This window comes from Uloborus diversus, chromosome 3 (genome assembly GCF_026930045.1).
Source record: "Uloborus diversus isolate 005 chromosome 3, Udiv.v.3.1, whole genome shotgun sequence".
NCBI lineage: Eukaryota > Metazoa > Arthropoda > Arachnida > Araneae > Uloboridae > Uloborus > Uloborus diversus.
In genome coordinates this window covers 213,400,382-213,419,998 of record NC_072733.1, presented here as the reverse complement: position 1 = coordinate 213,419,998, position 19,617 = coordinate 213,400,382, and the positions used below count along the sequence as shown (strand labels likewise).

Here is a 19,617-nt window from a genome sequence, read left to right as displayed (position 1 = left end):
ACCAATTGGAGCTGGGATCGCTTATTTATCCGGTATAAATTACCGTAAAAATCAGCGGTGCTGTAAGTCCGCCATTTTACAGTAACAATTACCAGAAAATCTTCCTGAATTTTTAACAGTGTACGGAAGTTAATGGCTGCAGTGGCGCAGCGAGAAAGATTTTCTGAGATGGGCTTTAAAAATCCAAAATTGTTGCTTCATTCCGCATTCATTTATAATGCGAAAATATTCAATGTATTAAATCAAAAAGTTTCTATGGATTAGTAGTTATTCTTTTATAACAATCAATTAAAAATAATTAATAGTTCGTATTGATATCACTTACTTTACAACGAAGAAAGTGGGGGAAAACACAGTATATTTATCATTAGTTTTACTTAAATCTTTTATTAATTTTTTGTGAGTTTTTTCGCGAGTTCATTCAAAACCTCCCCTTTTAATAAACACTTTCGATCTTTTGATGAGAATTTGGAAGGAGCCTCAGAAAATCTAGATTTCCCTAAAAAGGATGTGTGCAGTGGTGAAAGTGTTAAGTGCCATAATACCTTGCTACCCTATATTGAGACCATTTTAGCTCTGTTATATGCGTAGGAAAGCTCATTATGAAATATTGTTTGTATATTTAGCAATTGGCAAGTTATTCGTGACTGTTTCTTCATAATTAAAAGCAGTAAAATATTTTGTTGGAACCTATCCTGCTCCTTTTAAAAGGTCTTCATTTGTTACACGCGTATCACTTTCAAGTAAATATCTTCTTCCAATGGAGAGTCAAAGGTTTCACTTTGGTCAAAACATTCACTGCCACCAGTTAAACATCAACGTTTTCTCGATACAAAAACGATGTGGAAGTCTCGACTGGATTTGAATCGATTAATTTCAGAAAGAGCATAAGTCCTCCGGAAATCCATTGGACTTATGCCTTTTCTGAAATATTCGATTCATTTAGAAAAGTTACTTCAGCTAAACTAAATTCTTTTTTTTGTAAAACGTACCCACGCCACCAGTTAATGAATCATAAACAACAAGTGTTGACCAGTGATTAATAACCAGTGGCAAACAGCAGTGAAATATAGCCACACATGTCTTGCTGATTCAAGCTATCAGGAGATTTTGGCACGTGTCTCTCATAAACTTCTGAATCCTTAGAAAATTTTTCAGCAATATTTTTGATTTTGCTCTGGGAGTGAATGCTGGATGTGAATGTGGAACAAATTAATTCAATTTTACACGAAAATATTAAATGTTATGTTTATTTTAAGCTTAACTATTTTAAGCTACTTTTTGACTCGTTTTTAATGTATTTACTGTCTTCTGCAAAATAATACGTACCCGATTCACGAAGTAGGCGCAGGGCGGCAACCGATGACCATTCTCGAGCGTGTATGCCACATTCGATTGCAACAGCTGGTTTGCTGCTTCCGTCTCCAGAGCTGATCTAAGTGAGAAAGAATATTTTAAGGAGAGTCAGTTACCCTAAATACTTTCAAAAATTCGATATTTTGATTTTTTATACATTTTGAAACTCCATTTCAATACCTTTTTAAAGGATACAAAACTTCTTGATCGTGCTCATATTAGAAGTAAGTTAAAATACGATTTTAAAAAGATGTAAACGTATTTTGATGAGGTATGATTTTTCCCCTTTAAATTGCAATATCTCGAAATGGCAGTTTTGAAACTAAATGTTAATTTTCTAAGAAACTAAATTGCGTTAGGCTTTGAAATTTTTTACCACCTATTTCTTACATCTAATAGCATATACTGAAGTAAATTTTTTCTCATATTCGAAAAATATTTTTTATAGAGCTGATTTCGTGTTGCAAAATGGCATTTTTTGAAAAAAATACAGTGACTTACACATTAGAATTCTTTTTTTTTTTTTTTTTTTGAAAAAACTAAGCTTTCTTTCAGTAAAATTTTACTTCAGTATGGAGAAAAGAGCCTACTAAAGGTACAGAAAAATTTTTATAATTGTATCTTTCATAGATTTTCAGAAAAAGGTAGATGAATCTGTGCAAATTAACATCGACGGTATAAGGGGTACCGACTTCCCTTAATGATTAAGCAGGGCTATCTCTCTGCACGATGTTAAACTCTCATGAAAAAAAAAATGCTTTAATCCCCAATGAATTAATTAAAATCATATTGTTCTAGGAAAACAATTTTCGTAGTTATTAAACAAAAGGCTTTGACCAGTTGAATTTCATTGCTTTGTCGTGATCGATTGGTTCAAACGGGCTTAACTCTGCTCAATTAATATCGCACATTTTCATGAAAGAAGTTCAAATTATATTTTCCGGATAAACAGTTCACATCTACTCATAAGAATACGAGTATTATGCAAATATTTGCAAATTACTTTGTCGAATTTTGCATCATTGAGCCTTTTTTTTTTTCCTATATTATGATTCGCAACCCATTAAGTATGAGGTAAATACAAAGCGTTATTGAAAACATATACATAATAAAAATATTTTAGAGATCGTACTTTTTCATGCATTCAATTTTTATGTGGGTGAGTTTTATGTGGGTGAGTTTTGAATCGGTGTACTGAGTTCAATGTGCCAAAAAACAGCAGCAACGTTAGACTTTATGAAATAATTACCTGCGATTTATAGACTTATTTCGGTCAGTTCTTTTCAATATAAACTACAAAACATTATTTCTTCCACTATATGGAGTCAATTCTATAAATCCCGTATCTATGTTGGACGTTTTAAATCAATAGTTAAAACTGTTCCCTCTGCCTAATGCGAAGTTTTATTAATCAAATTTTCATCATTTACTGCCCGTTGTATGTGCAATAAAACCGTTAACATTATTAAAATAAAACTTTTGTTTATTTTTAATTTATCATTTTTTTTTTCTCTTTTTCAAATTGTTTTGTAAACACTATTTTCTAAAAGAAGCCGAGCTTCACCAATTCTTAAGATATATGTTGGAATTTCTCAGCCGACAGTAAAATTTGTAACTGATTTCCTGCCTAATGCAAAGTTTTATTAAAGGCAAAGAAAATAAAAGTAATATCTTAAACAATATGTGCTAAGGAACACGAATTACATAATTTCACTTCATGATATGATTAAAATACATCTTTGTGTAGGCAAGATACAACGTGAAAAGTCAAAGCATCACTGACGTTCAATGTTCATCTCACCAACTATTGATGAACTTTGTACCATAAAATCGTTAATGTAAAAGGAAAATGGCTTACGAATTAAAGAAATAAATTAGAATAATACGCTCTTTCCACTAGCACAAAAGAGAAATTTCTAAAATTTACAGTGTTCTTGATCAGTAAGTCATATTTACAAACAAAAATTTAACCATCATGGGCAAATAAACTTTTCTCTCTGCCAAATTCAAGTAATTGAAACCATGTTAGCACTTAAATTTCCGAAGCAAGTGCTTGTCTATTGAATAAATATACTTAGAAATTCAACAATGCGATTCAAATTTCACTTTCACTTTCGCTTTCCTCACCCACTATAATAAGTTTTTAAATGATGAAATCTTTTTGAGAAATAATTTGAAAAAACGTATACCTTACCAAAAAAACTATTCATATTTTTATGATTACGGTTTTAGCTCTGAAGTCTTTCGGTGGTTTAATGTCTTAAGCGCTAAAATCGATGTTGCTAATAATGTCAATTTTCGATTTGTAAATTAAAAAGTAGTTGGTCATTTAAATGGAAATGGGTAAAAAGACTGTGAGAACTTTACTTACTTTTAGATTGTAAATGGGTCTATTCTCAAAACTATTTCCAGCGGTTACCAATTTGGCCAGAGTCGGATATTCCGTCGAGAGATCCTTTAATAAGTTGACGATCTGCACATTCATAAAGAAGATGGTAATCATTTAACAATGGAATCTTTCAAATACACAACAAATCATTTGTGAGAAACATATTCTATATTTTTTCCAAATTCGTCTCACAGGCTTATGAAATATATTCTATTCCTGCTTTCAACCCCTACTCCACCCCACTTCCCCCAGTAAAAAAGCCAAGTGAATGATGAAAACAATCTGACCATATCTAAGTTTTTCATGAAAATTTATAGCCAGCATGTAGGAGTAAATTTTCAATGTCAATGAGCAGTAATTTTAGTCTTTGAGAAATTTTTTATTTCACTTATTCATTTCAGCAAACAATGCGGGAGATCATTGAAGATCGCTGATCAGGATATCATTGAAGATTTTTCTATCAATTTCGGACATCGAGTTTGCAACTTTCCAAGAGTCACAGCCAATATGAATGTCACGAACATAATTGCACGTGCAACAAACTTGACGACATAGCCAATGGTCGGATCAGTGATTAAATAGGATTGGTCATACTAGCACTAGGCAGCAACAGTTTAGTAGTTGTTATAGCTGTTTGGGGCTTTGAAAGTTCAGCAGGGGCCGTGGTAGCCCGATCGGTAGAGTGTCGGATTCGGGGCCGGAGGGTTCTGAGTTCGAACCTCGATGGTCGAAGACCCACCGTCGTCATTAAAGGGGACTGGGCGACGTTAAATATGCTCGTGGTCTCAATGTCCTCCAAGTGAAACGATACCTCTGGGGGTGCTAGTACTAGGTAGCTATTAGCTCCTGGACTAGTTCTAAATTCTCATTAACTGTTCGATCCGGTGATGGTGCTGCCATCTATCGGTATATAAAATAATGGAGGCAAGGCACTTAGTATGCAGTCCTCGACATAAATACAGTTGTAGTCAGTTGTGACTCTGAATAGGAATAGGAAAGGTCAGCACGTACGAATCTCTGGCAGTGGTTGTGAAAGGGGACAGAAATGACCTAAAACAGTGGTGCCCAAATCCCAACCTAAGCCCAGTAGGCCACACCTGGGCCGTGAAGCGCATCCGTGTGTACCGTCGTTTTGTTTGATGTTACTAATAGAAAAACACGATTAATGAGTGTTACGAATTTGAATCCAAATTGGCTTCTAGAAGTTGACTTCTGAAAAACAGACACATTTAATAAAAGAAGCATAGGTAATAATAACAATCGATGGTTTTTAATTTTCGTTCCCTTTTCATATTTTTCCATGTTATTTTGAAAGTTTTTAAAAATATTTTTAAATTTTATATCTGTTCTGGCCCGCACGTGAATCGTTTTATTATGAAGTGTTGCCCTTGGGTACAAAAAGGTTGGTCACCTCTGAACAAATGTTGGGCATTGCATTTTTTCATCCAAGGAAACGGGATACATATTTCCTTTTCATACTGCGAGGACTTGGACTATCTCGCAGTGCTTTGTTTAGAAGGGTATAATCTTGTTAATGCCTTAAAGATGTCTTGATACTCATAACTGCAAATTGGCTGCTATACAACAGCATATACAACAGTATACACTGTAAAAACGATTCAGAAACGTTCCTGGAAAATAATAGGCAGCTGATGTGCACAATTTCAGCCGGTAACATATCTTACAAAAACCAGGAACGTTTTCTGATGAAAGTTAGTAACCTTTCTGAAATATTAAGAAATCTCCCCTATTAAAGCCAGTCGTGAACCTTCTAAAAAAATTAAATAGGTTTAATTTATTTGATTAGAACCTTCCTGATTTACCAAGAAAGCTCCAGAAGTATTAAAGTATTAGAGCAACCACGGCCACGCTACAATTGCAAGCAAAAACCAAGCATATTCCTTGCCTGCAATTCCTGCCTCGCAAAGCTGTATCTATCCAGTGACTTATTAGCTCCCATTGGAAGCTTAGTCAATCCGGACGGGCCGTAAACAATCGAAAGCCGATACACTTAATAAACACGCTCCGTCAATATTTAAACTGGTAGCAAAAAATATTTTTCACACTAGTGCAAGGTCTGCATTCGTGCATCTTTTAGGAATTCAGGAAACTTTTTTGCGAAGATACTTGATTTTTTAGGGAAATAGGTGAAAACCTCTGGAATCACGAAACGTTCCACGGAAATAACCAGTAACGTTTCGGAATTTTTTTACAGTGTATGCTGTTGTATAGCAGCTGTTGTATATGCAAGTACATCAGTAACTTGCGTATACAACAGCTCATCATAAGGGCTACTAACAGACTGATATCGCAGGCATTTAGTGATGAATTCCGCTTCAGTCTTGAAGTACTTAGTTACACTATCGGAGTCGCGTAGTACCGAGGCCAATTTATATTTGCTCTGCTTAAACCCAAATTTCTATTATCAGTGATGTAAAAGAGCGTATCTCTTATTGAAGGTTACTTGTAATTAATCCACTCAATTTCAGTAGCAGAAATGACAGTACAATTCAGTACAATTATGCAGGGGTGATTGTGTTCCGGTATTTTAACCGAATTTCTGGTATTTTCGGACGTATTTCCGGTATTTTTATGTCCGAAAATACCGGAATTATGTGTTTTTTTTTTTTTTTTTATGCTTTTATCTCCCTACCCTCCGCAATCTTTTAAAATTATATAATACTCATCAAATATACCTGCAAGAGCCTTAAGATGGACACCTATCCCTTAAGATGAACAAATGTAAAGATAATTTGTATAACACCAGCTCAAAAGTAACTTTGTAATCCATTAAAAATTTAATCACATGTACACACAATATTTTGACTCAGAACTATTTAATACTATGGCAAAGGTGCACTTAAGTAATAGGGGCCAAAGATTACCCCCCCCCCCCCCCCCCCCCCCGTTCTCGCTTTAAAACTTTCAGGTATTTTTTGATGAACTCACAATCACCCTTGAATTATGATAGTATCCGGGAATGTAGATCGCATGTCTCTGAAACGCCATCATGTTTTTGAGACTTTTCCTTGACAAACTAAGTAATTGGATTATTTATATAATTAAACTTTGTATACAAGTCAGTACGCAGTTATATTGCAGTTAATGCTGCATGTTGAAAATCTAGAGCATTAACTGAACTCGAAGCTCAACACGAAAAGATTGGAAATCTTAATCACTATTCGCGCTGAAGAATACAGAGCTGTGCAATATTTCTATCAGGGGAACTTACTTTCGTGCATCCTATGGTGTTTCTTTTCTTTCATTTGACTGATGGCAGTGAAATTTTAATAACTTCATTTCGAGTGTGGTGTGGACTGTATGCATATTTCCGTAGCAAAATATTTTACTTTTTCATGGTCTTTTCTTGTGTAGAGAAAAAGAGGCAGACATTAAAAAGCATTCCGGTTACGTATTAAAGGGCTCTTAAAATCTGTGTGCAAAAACTCTGCCTCAAAGCCAGATAAACTTTAGTCACATCATCACCACTTTTCAGGGGAGCATAAAAACGTTTGTCTGGTCCACAGAAAGGTTGTGACTCACGCTGTAATGACACTGGTGAAATATTATAAAAAACTTTTGTAGAATTGAGCTGTTATGGATCAATGCAGAATTGAGTTATACTTTCAAAGCAGTTATAACCTGAAAATCGCCATATCTAAACTGTTAGTCTGGGAGGTCATTCCAAGCTCGTCAGCTTGCGAGATCGATATTCTCGCTCACGTGATCGGTTGTGACGTAGAAATGTCGCAAAGTAGTATTCTAATCTACTCGAACTTAGCTTGCGGCTAGGTTCGAGTAGATTAGAATACGACTTTGCGATATTTCTACGTCACAACCGATCACGTCAGCGAGAATCTCGATCTCGCGAGCTGACGAGGTTGGAATAACCGCCCAGGTCTTGAGGTACACAAAATATCAGTAAAATCTTGAAACGTATGTTTATGTATATGCTTTATAGTTGTTGCTAATTGGTCAGCATAAAAGGTTTTAAACGTGAAGGGAAAAACCCCAATATTGTAATGAAGAAAGTTTTTTCTCAGTAAACGGTAAAGTCATCTCTTATCATTTTTAAACTCCACTCATTGAGCGAAAAGAAAAGAAGACTATTCAATGCTATTTCTATGTAAAGGCCTGGCTTCCTAGGAGGGAAATCGCCGATCTTCGACATCGCTCCTCGCCGTGATGCTGAAATCAAAGTCATGTGGATTCCGGCATGACCATTCATGACGTCGATTTAGCTCGGGCGCGCATGCGCAGAAGGATCAAGTTTTCGCTTCAGCGAGGAGCGACGCCGACGATCGGCGTGTTCGATCGTAGGAAACCAAGGTTTTTGACTCATGAGCGCATGTTCGCAGCGTGGCGTAACGCCGTCATCGATTTCCGTCCTAGAAAAACCAGGTCTTGAGTTGAGCCGAAATTGATTTAAAATTAGTCATTTCAGATTAAGGACATTGTTTTGTCGTCTTCGGTGATATTAAAAGTTGTCACATTATGGGGCAAATTTCCGCTCAGAAGAACGCCCGTACTCATTATTTTTTTAACCGATTTTTTTTTCCTTTGAAAATCAGAAAAAAGGGATTTTTTTTTTTCATTTCGTTTGTGAAGTGTAATATCATTCAAAAATCGAACTTAAAGGGATCAGCGGGATCTTACTTTGTCGTATTCGTTGTATCGACTGAAGTCGAATCCACTCGAGGCATCAGAAGGTCCGTTTTGAATCCTTTCTGCTTGGATAACTCTGAAAAATGAAAATAATTGTTTTCATATAAAATAAAATAATTCCGCTTTTTTGCTTTAGAGAGAATGGGACAAGGACTTGAATTTCCTACTTTGTGCTTGCGAATAAGTTGATATAACTTTGCAATTCTACTTCGAGTTTAACCCAATCCATCTCAGCGCGTTGATAAAACCTTTCCCACGTTTAATGTAATCTCAAAAAAACAAAAAAAAAAAAAAAAAAACAAGGTCAGGTTTCACTTATGAGAGCAGTGCTATGAAATTTATTGTAAGAATATTTATTTTACTATGTTGGTTATAACATTTACAAAACGGGATAAAATTAAATAAAATCACGTCAAGAAAATTGAAAAGTAGGATTATAAAATTTAAATGAAAAGAGGATATTTGAAATAATGTGTAAAAATAATTTTAAAAAGAGCAAATATTAGATTAATTTTTAGTCTGAATGAATAAATTATTTAACATTATTTGATTGTATTAAATTAAATAAGATTTAAAAAATCAATAATAAGTTGAAAGGGACTCATTTATGGAAAAATACATTTTAACATTTTTTTTTTCTTTATTTACAAGCTCTGGTTAAAATTGACTTTTTGTAGTCGTATATTTTTTGAACATTTTAAATTGCACTTTAAAGCACAAGTTTTTTCTTTCAACAGCAACATGTTCGATTTTCGCATATCCAATAGATATGTACAACAAAATGAAATATTCTTTAGCAATAAATTTATTCAAACGTTATTAAGATTTTATAATGTCTATGTTGTGAAAGTTATAGAATCAATCTAAATTTATCTGAAGTATGGCCATGAATTAAAAACGAAGTAAGTGGCAACAATATAGACGAAAATTTATGTTTTACTGCTAAAGAGGTCTTGCAAGCGTTCAATATTTACTATTGTGTTATCATGTTGTGTCTTGTGTCTGGTTTGTTCCTTTTTTAACTAAGTTAAGAGTTTTGTATTTCATTAATTTTGACACTAAGTTTTGTTTTCCACAATCCGCCTAATGAATACACTTAATATTTTATGCACAAAACGGAAACATGTCTTAAGGTACGCTCTGCGATCTATTTTGATGAAAGTGCGGAAACATTTTTGTTTTTTAAAACAAGACTTTAATCAAAATGCCAATTATTTATAAAATAAATTTAAGGGGTCTGAGGACCTTTAACTTCAAAATTTTCGACTTTGTGGAAAATGCATAATTTAATTTTGAACAATTTGATACCTTAGTTATTACTTCACGCAAATACTTTGCAAGTTATTGTAAAAATGCGTAACTTTTCCCCATAGAGATTTATTTTAACTGCAGCTGTTTAAGCTTCTTTTTCTTATGTGTCGTTTTCGCCGGTTTCTCGTTTTGCGTGCATGATATTTCAAGATGTTTCTTATATATTTCCAATTAAAAAACACTGCGGACAGTGCCTTTGGCGCTCTTTAGTGTTGAATTTAATACTAACTCGTGTTGAACTATAGTCAAGATTTTCTTAATGTTTTGTTATGAAGTTTGTAATTTATGTTTTATAATTTGCAAGTTTTTTAACTTTACTTTTTTAATTTTGCTTACTGTTATGTATGTGTATTTTGTTTATTAATAAATTTTATCTTATCTTATCTTATATTTCCGTAAAACTTTTAATGAATATTTGTCTGGTTTATTTTTATGACCTGAACCTAAATTTATTTTTTTTTAATTATGTATTTGTCATTTATGAAATTTTATATGTTAACACCAAAATTTTCTAAAATTTTGAGCGATATTTTTTTTTTTTTTTAATATTCACTTTCATTTTTAGTTAGAATTTAGGTTCATATCATAACAATAAACCAGACAAACATGCATGAAAAGTTTTACGAAAATATTATCACGCAAAACGAGAAACCAGCACCTGAGAAAAATAGGCTTAAACAGTTGCTGTTAACATAAATCTCTATGGGGAAAGTTTACGCAATTTTACGATAGCTTGAAAAGTTTTTTGCGTATGGTAATAAATAAGGTATCAAATTGTTCAGAATTAAATTATGCATAACATATATTTTTTTCCAAAAAGTCGAACATTTTTAAGGTTAAAGGTCTTTAGACCCCTTAATGCCGAATTCCCTAAATTTTTTGTTAACTCTTTTAACCACGTACGGGAAGTGCATGCAAAGCGTGATGGTGCTTGTTTCTGTGCTTGAGATTCGACGCAGGCCCCTTGTCTAACAGGGTCAACGGTTGTCAATTTGGAAAAATTAATGTTTCTACTTATAAATGCTTAAGGGTTTTACCAATTTTCAATAAAATGTGCATTGAGTTTTCCTCTTGAGCCCCTTCCCCCTGGAAAAAATCGAGCCTGATTCGATGCTCACCTTTCAAGATCGTCGAAAGCCACATTATAGGATATTCCTCTCTCTCTCATTTCATGTTCTACGGCGTGTATCAGTTCCGGTTTCAGATGGATCATAACAGGCACGTCCAATCCCTTTGGCTCGTTCCACAGGTCCACCTTTCAACAGAGAATAGTTTTCATTAAAATAGTTGGAAGTCAAATTTCGAATTTTCATCTAGAGTTTTAATGTTTTTTTTTTTACTAGCATTAACCTCTGAACAAACTTATTATTTTCAAGTAAACGGTCATAAAAATGCCATTTTTTTATTCAAGAAAATTATATAAATAAGGGTGTTTACAATATACAGTGAAACCTGTATAAGTTGACCACTTACAGTGCACGGCTTTTGTGGTCAACTTAAACAGGCGGTCAACTTATAGAGGTTGTATTATATGATATAGACCTAATTCGGTGCCTGAAGATAGCAGTCAACTTAGACAGGTGGTTAACTTACAAGGGTGGTCAACTTTACAGGTTTTACTGTATGTATTTATTTTTGGATTTTTTTTTTTTTTTTTTTTTTTTTTTTGCTTGAACTTTGTACGTAAACATCACGGGCACGAGGAACAGAAGACAGCTGAGCCCGCGATTTTGACGGGAGCGAGCGGGTTATATGAAGGGTACTCTTCAACTGCAATCGAGTGAATCCAGAATAGGGAATTTTTTTCGGAATCAATTTATTGAAATAAGATTAAAGAGTGAATCACCTTTTCCCCACTTTAGAATGGTTAAGCTAAATTTTAATTTTTTTTTTTTGAAAAATTACTTTGATTGAACTAATTGATTACTCATACCACTTGACTGCGGTCTCTTTATTTGTTTTGTTTCATAATTATATTATGGAGGCTTAATAGAGACTGCTGACTCCTTAGTATGATAACATTGTTTAGTAGTTTTGGACATATTTGTCCTCACCGTTATGAAGCGTAAAACGTATGATTAGGGTTAAATGATTCCAGTTCGAATATCAATAAAACTCAAAGACTCTTTTACTGGATAAATACAGTCGAACTCGCTTAGAACGAGCACTGATTTAACGAGAACTCGGTTTTAACGAGGAAATCAGAAAGGTTTGGTTGGTTCAATGTTAAATCAATGGGAGCAAAACTCGCTTTGAACGAGCAAACCCCGCTTAAAGCGAGCAATATTTTTGTGATTCATAAAACTTCTATTGACTTCCAGCAAAATGATGAGTCTTAAATCCTGAAACCAAGTGATGAGGGCTTTTTTTTTTTTTTTGAGCAATCACGATTGCTTATTGCTTTCATTTGACTGTTTTTGGCGTCCTATCATTTTATTTTCCCACCGCCACCCTCCGCACCATCACCGTCGACCGGCTCCTCACGATGCTGCTCCTATAGCGAAAGCCGTCTCCAGGTTGCGTCCATATGCTACAAACACGCGCATACATACACAACTACACACACACACGCGCACACATTCACACACACACACGCGCACACACACGTACACCTACATACACATACACATACACACACACACACAACTACCCACACATTCATGCCTGCACACAGACACAAACACACATGCCTACACACACATACACATACCCCCCCCCCCCACACACACATACACATACCCCTAACACGCATACACATACCCCTACACACAAACACACATACCCCCACACACAAACACACACGCCTACATATACACACTCGTGATTGCGAAAAACGTAATTTGAATTCAAGATGTCAAAATTCAAGTTAATTTTTTTTTTTAATTTGTTGTGACAGAAGCATTGAAAAATTACATATTTGTTGACATGAATGTTATCTCTTAGGAGATACTTATTTCTGATCATATTCTAGCTTAAATTCAAGCTAATTCAAATTAAAGTGACGTGCTAACGAAAATTGTGAAGAATTTGGAGCTGAACTACCATTAACATATTCAATGTATTTTGATAAGCAGCAAAACTTCAACCGTTTTTCGAAGCCAGGGATGAAAATGACTATGAGTACTCGAGAGACATCAATAACGCAAGAAAAGGAGAATAGGACAGTTCTAAGGAATTAGCCAATATCTTTGGCACTGTAAAGAAATTGAAAATAAGCAAAGCAATTATGTAAGAATTAAAAAAAAAGAAAAATTCCCCCCCCCCCCCGAACCCGTTTTTTTTGAGCACTTCGTTACAGCGAACCAATATCGAGGCCCATTCTCTTTCGTTATAAGCGAGTTCGACTGTAGTCAGAGAAATGTGATAATCAACTTGAGTTTGGTGAAGTATGTTGTTCCAAACTTAGTGAATTATGGCCCTACTGTTCAACCTAAATAAATGCCATAAAAAAATATTTCTGCATTGTTGCTGACATTTCTGAAGAATTTACGAGATAATATTCCACAAGTTCAGCCATGTTAGATGAAATCTAGTCTTTCATTATATACGCATTACAAATTTCATAAAACCATATAGATGTTGTGAAATGACATTTTCCATTTCAAATAAACGTAAGAAAAATCTATTATTCCGTAACCATCTCATACTTTTTGGAACTCGATGAAGTATTTAAACTCTTCAAGAAAATAAAGAATCTTAATTTGAAACGCCTCAGACTTATGGACTCTTCAGGAATATTCCAGGCTACTAAAACATCAGGAAGGTTACTGAATTATAGCGAGAAACTTTTTTTCTTTTTTTACCAGATAAAATTAGGTACACTAGCTGCCCATTATTCTCCAGGAACATTTCTGTTTATTATTATTATTATTATAATTATTATTATTATTACTAGCTGTACCCGACGCGCGTTGTTACGCCAACAAAAAAATACATCATTATACTGGTTTTCAGGACAATCGGTTGAACGGGGATGAAGTTGCTACTGTGCAGTGCCACCTGGTGGCGAGTGGCTTCAATGAGCATATTATACACCTTCTCCGTGGAAAAATACATATATATAGCAATTTTCATAATAATCGGTCCAGGTATCAAGTGAAGCCGTGACTATACTCAAATTTTGTACTCACGCAGTTTTCAAGATCAATCAATCGCTAAAAATATCAAATAGAAAAAGTTTTAAATCCCCCCGTTGCATGAAAAGCCGTAAAACAATAAAGAAAGAATTTATTTGTTCAAACTCAAGAAAAATGGCAACAGCTAACTTCTTATCGATGAGATCTCTCACGCGAATTAATTTCTGCAGCCGATCATTTTATTCGTATTTATCCAATGGATTGTGACTTAAATTGGAATAAAAAAGGAACTATCGATCGGATTATTTTCGAACTGGTCTATAAATATTCCCAGTACCAAAAATAACAAACGGTGAAAGTTTCAGTCAAATCTGCCGGGTAGTTTTTGAGTTCATGGATGACATACAGACAAACATTCATTTTTATATATATAGATTATTTTTAACAATGTAGAAATAACATGAAGCTATAAGTCGTCGGTACTTTCACTTATATTAGTTTGTTTAAAACCTTCATAATAAAATTCAGTCACGTTTATGAAATAAATCCGGAACTGTCGAAGCAAACTTAGATATATTTATACATTTATAGTAATCTAACTTGGCACCTTCCTGATTTATCAGGAAGGCTCCTAGAGTATTGCAGCAAATGGCTGAAGCGAAGGTAGAACGTAGAACATAAATCTATGTCCTGGGCTGTAACTTCTGATTTGATTAGCCATGGAAAAAAGTGTCCTGTTGCTTATTTTAAATCAATAAATATCCATTAATCACGGAAAAACAGTGAATAAAAAACACCTGTGACCGTAACCTGGTGAAGGAGAAGCTTTATCTTACATTTATATTCTTGTATAGCTTTGAAAGATAATAGTTACCCATAGATATTGAGTTTTTTTTATTTAGTATTCATCAGTAAAGTTTCCGTTTAACAAATTTACCAACTTTATCTATTGCTTATCATCATTTGAAAGTAAGGAAAAAGATAGCTGATTGAAAATGTCTTAAGATTTGCTTTAGAGTTATACAAAAATGTGTTTCAAAATAGTCACACATCAGTTAAGCGTTTCAAATAGTTACGTCCTCCGAGATATCCTCCGTTATTTATAAGTAATTAGGTGACCAACTTTATCTATTGCTTATCATCATTTCAAAGTAAGGAAAAAGATAGCTGATTGAAAATGACTTAAGATTTGCTTTAGAGTTATACAAAAATGTGTTTCAAAATAGTCACACATCAGTTAAGCGTTTCAAATAGTTACGTCCTCCGAGATATCCTCCGTTATTTACAAGTAATTAGGTGACCAACTTTATCTATTGCTTATCATCATTTCAAAGTAAGGAAAAAGATAGCTGATTGAAAATGTCTTAAGATTTGCTTTAGAGTTATACAAAAATGTGTTTCAAAATAGTCACACATCAGTTAAGCGTTTCAAATATTTACGTCCTCCGAGATATCCTCCGTTATTTACAAGTAATTAGGTGACCAACTTTATCTATTGCTTATCATCATTTCAAAGTAAGGAAAAAGATAGCTGATTGAAAATGTCTTAAGATTTGCTTTAGAGTTATACAAAAATGTGTTTCAAAATAGTCACACATCAGTTAAGCGTTTCAAATATTTACGTCCTCCGAGATATCCTCCGTTATTTACAAGTAATTAGGTGACCAACTTTATCTATTGCTTATCATCATTTCAAAGTAAGGAAAAAGATAGCTGATTGAAAATGTCTTAAGATTTGCTTTAGAGTTATACAAAAATGTGTTTCAAAATAGTCACACATCAGTTAAGCGTTTCAAATAGTTACGTCCTCCGAGATATCCTCCGTTATTTACAAGTAATTAGGTGACCAACTTTATCTATTGCTTATCATCATTTCAAAGTAAGGAAAAAGATAGCTGATTGAAAATGTCTTAAGATTTGCTTTAGAGTTATACAAAAATGTGTTTCAAAATAGTCACACATCAGTTAAGCGTTTCAAATATTTACGTCCTCCGAGATATCCTCCGTTATTTACAAGTAATTAGGTGACCAACTTTATCTATTGCTTATCATCATTTCAAAGTAAGGAAAAAGATAGCTGATTGAAAATGTCTTAAGATTTGCTTTAGAGTTATACAAAAATGTGTTTCAAAATAGTCACACATCAGTTAAGCGTTTCAAATATTTACGTCCTCCGAGATATCCTCCGTTATTTACAAGTAATTAGGTGACCAACTTTATCTATTGCTTATCATCATTTCAAAGTAAGGAAAAAGATAGCTGATTGAAAATGTCTTAAGATTTGCTTTAGAGTTATACAAAAATGTGTTTCAAAATAGTCACACATCAGTTAAGCGTTTCAAATATTTACGTCCTCCGAGATATCCTCCGTTATTTACAAGTAATTAGGTGACCAACTTTATCTATTGCTTATCATCATTTCAAAGTAAGGAAAAAGATAGCTGATTGAAAATGTCTTAAGATTTGCTTTAGAGTTATACAAAAATGTGTTTCAAAATAGTCACACATCAGTTAAGCGTTTCAAATATTTACGTCCTCCGAGATATCCTCCGTTATTTACAAGTAATTAGGTGACCAACTTTATCTATTGCTTATCATCATTTCAAAGTAAGGAAAAAGATAGCTGATTGAAAATGTCTTAAGATTTGCTTTAGAGTTATACAAAAATGTGTTTCAAAATAGTCACACATCAGTTAAGCGTTTCAAATAGTTACGTCCTCCGAGATATCCTCCGTTATTTATAAGTAATTAGGTGACCAACTTTATCTATTGCTTATCATCATTTCAAAGTAAGGAAAAAGATAGCTGATTGAAAATGACTTAAGATTTGCTTTAGAGTTATACAAAAATGTGTTTCAAAATAGTCACACATCAGTTAAGCGTTTCAAATAGTTACGTCCTCCGAGATATCCTCCGTTATTTACAAGTAATTAGGTGACCAACTTTATCTATTGCTTATCATCATTTCAAAGTAAGGAAAAAGATAGCTGATTGAAAATGTCTTAAGATTTGCTTTAGAGTTATACAAAAATGTGTTTCAAAATAGTCACACATCAGTTAAGCGTTTCAAATATTTACGTCCTCCGAGATATCCTCCGTTATTTACAAGTAATTAGGTGACCAACTTTATCTATTGCTTATCATCATTTCAAAGTAAGGAAAAAGATAGCTGATTGAAAATGTCTTAAGATTTGCTTTAGAGTTATACAAAAATGTGTTTCAAAATAGTCACACATCAGTTAAGCGTTTCAAATATTTACGTCCTCCGAGATATCCTCCGTTATTTACAAGTAATTAGGTGACCAACTTTATCTATTGCTTATCATCATTTCAAAGTAAGGAAAAAGATAGCTGATTGAAAATGTCTTAAGATTTGCTTTAGAGTTATACAAAAATGTGTTTCAAAATAGTCACACATCAGTTAAGCGTTTCAAATATTTACGTCCTCCGAGATATCCTCCGTTATTTACAAGTAATTAGGTGACCAACTTTATCTATTGCTTATCATCATTTCAAAGTAAGGAAAAAGATAGCTGATTGAAAATGTCTTAAGATTTGCTTTAGAGTTATACAAAAATGTGTTTCAAAATAGTCACACATCAGTTAAGCGTTTCAAATATTTACGTCCTCCGAGATATCCTCCGTTATTTACAAGTAATTAGGTGACCAACTTTATCTATTGCTTATCATCATTTCAAAGTAAGGAAAAAGATAGCTGATTGAAAATGTCTTAAGATTTGCTTTAGAGTTATACAAAAATGTGTTTCAAAATAGTCACACATCAGTTAAGCGTTTCAAATAGTTACGTCCTCCGAGATATCCTCCGTTATTTATAAGTAATTAGGTGACCAACTTTATCTATTGCTTATCATCATTTCAAAGTAAGGAAAAAGATAGCTGATTGAAAATGACTTAAGATTTGCTTTAGAGTTATACAAAAATGTGTTTCAAAATAGTCACACATCAGTTAAGCGTTTCAAATAGTTACGTCCTCCGAGATATCCTCCGTTATTTACAAGTAATTAGGTGACCAACTTTATCTATTGCTTATCATCATTTCAAAGTAAGGAAAAAGATAGCTGATTGAAAATGTCTTAAGATTTGCTTTAGAGTTATACAAAAATGTGTTTCAAAATAGTCACACATCAGTTAAGCGTTTCAAATAGTTACGTCCTCCGAGATATCCTCCGTTATTTACAAGTAATTAGGTGACCAACTTTATCTATTGCTTATCATCATTTCAAAGTAAGGAAAAAGATAGCTGATTGAAAATGTCTTAAGATTTGCTTTAGAGTTATACAAAAATGTGTTTCAAAATAGTCACACATCAGTTAAGCGTTTCAAATATTTACGTCCTCCGAGATATCCTCCGTTATTTACAAGTAATTAGGTGACCAACTTTATCTATTGCTTATCATCATTTCAAAGTAAGGAAAAAGATAGCTGATTGAAAATGTCTTAAGATTTGCTTTAGAGTTATACAAAAATGTGTTTCAAAATAGTCACACATCAGTTAAGCGTTTCAAATATTTACGTCCTCCGAGATATCATCCGTTATTTACAAGTAATTAGGTGATGAAGTTAGAAATAAAGGTGCCCATTATGGATGCTTTTATTAAACAATGTATCTTCCCACATCAAATTATATTTACATGTATGTGTGTGTGTACATGTTTTTTAGTTTTCTTACACAAATCCGCCGTTTGCTCCAGATCGTTGCAAAATTTGGACGGAAATCCTCTGATACTCAGGAACTCACATAGGGGATTTTCGAAATTAAAAAAACGAGCTGATGTGTGCATCACATGACTTCCTTTTACTCCAATTTAATGTCATTTCCCTATTATTGACAATTGTAATGTGATTCAATTGTTTACTCTCTAAATATCACCAACAGTGGCCAAACTAAAACCAAATTAAAAAAAAAAAATTAAAAAAAAAAATCCTCCAAATTTGTCGCCAAGTTGACGACAAAACTTGTCAACCAAAATACTGGCGATATATCGCCAAGTGTCCGACAAATTATAACACAACTTGAGTTTACATCGAAATAAACAATGATTTCCCCCCCAAAAGGGGCAAAAGACCCCCTTAAAACATCCGAATGCAACCAAAATTAAAGGTGCACAACTAGACCCGACTAGGAGTCCACGTACCAAATTTCAACTTTCGAGGACATACCGTTTTTGAGTTATGCGAGATACATACGCACATACATACGTACATACGGACGTCACGAGAAAATTCGTTGTAATTAACTCGGGGGTTGTCAAAATGGATATTTCGGGTGTCTGTACATTCCTAGACATATATCCACGTGTGGTCGGGTCGAAAAAAAACTCAACATTCATTCGGGAGTGAGAAAAATTTAAATTAAGGCCGATTTTTGAGTGAAAATATTTTCGCGAATGCAATACTTCCTTTTTTGTAAAAGGAAGTAACAAATGAGGTCTACGTTTATGTTTGGAGTCATAAAATTTCCTCTTTTCTGCAGGCTGACATGAAATTTTACAATTTTATTTTCTTTTATTTAAGCCTGATTGCTGAACATGCATCACTTGACACAACTTATATTTTCGAGGTGGACCATATAACGGCAGGCAAAGCAATCAGTCGGCCTATGACAAAAAAAGTACTTTTTTACCCCAATGTTCAAGATTCTAAAAATTTTCGGTCTTCAATTTCTAGCGTTTCATATTTTTTTAAACCATCAGAATTTTGTACATAATTCTAAGAATGGCGATGATTACAAAACTTTAAACTTTTGAAACTTACGAAATCATTCGTGTTATGTAATGACTAATCTTAAAAATTTTAGCA

The 19,617-nt window shown here is 33.6% G+C and overlaps 1 protein-coding gene across 1 annotated transcript in view; it reads right to left on the bottom strand.

Moving 5' to 3' along the window:
- LOC129218576 (carboxypeptidase B-like) overlaps window positions 1-19,617 on the bottom strand; it is a 52,221-nt gene that overhangs the window by 14,294 nt on the left and 18,310 nt on the right. Inside the window, 5 exon segments of the mRNA XM_054852889.1 lie at window positions 1,330-1,350; window positions 1,352-1,435; window positions 3,728-3,829; window positions 8,402-8,486; window positions 10,840-10,976. Of these exon segments, the coding sequence (XP_054708864.1) occupies window positions 1,330-1,350; window positions 1,352-1,435; window positions 3,728-3,829; window positions 8,402-8,486; window positions 10,840-10,976 (429 nt within the window).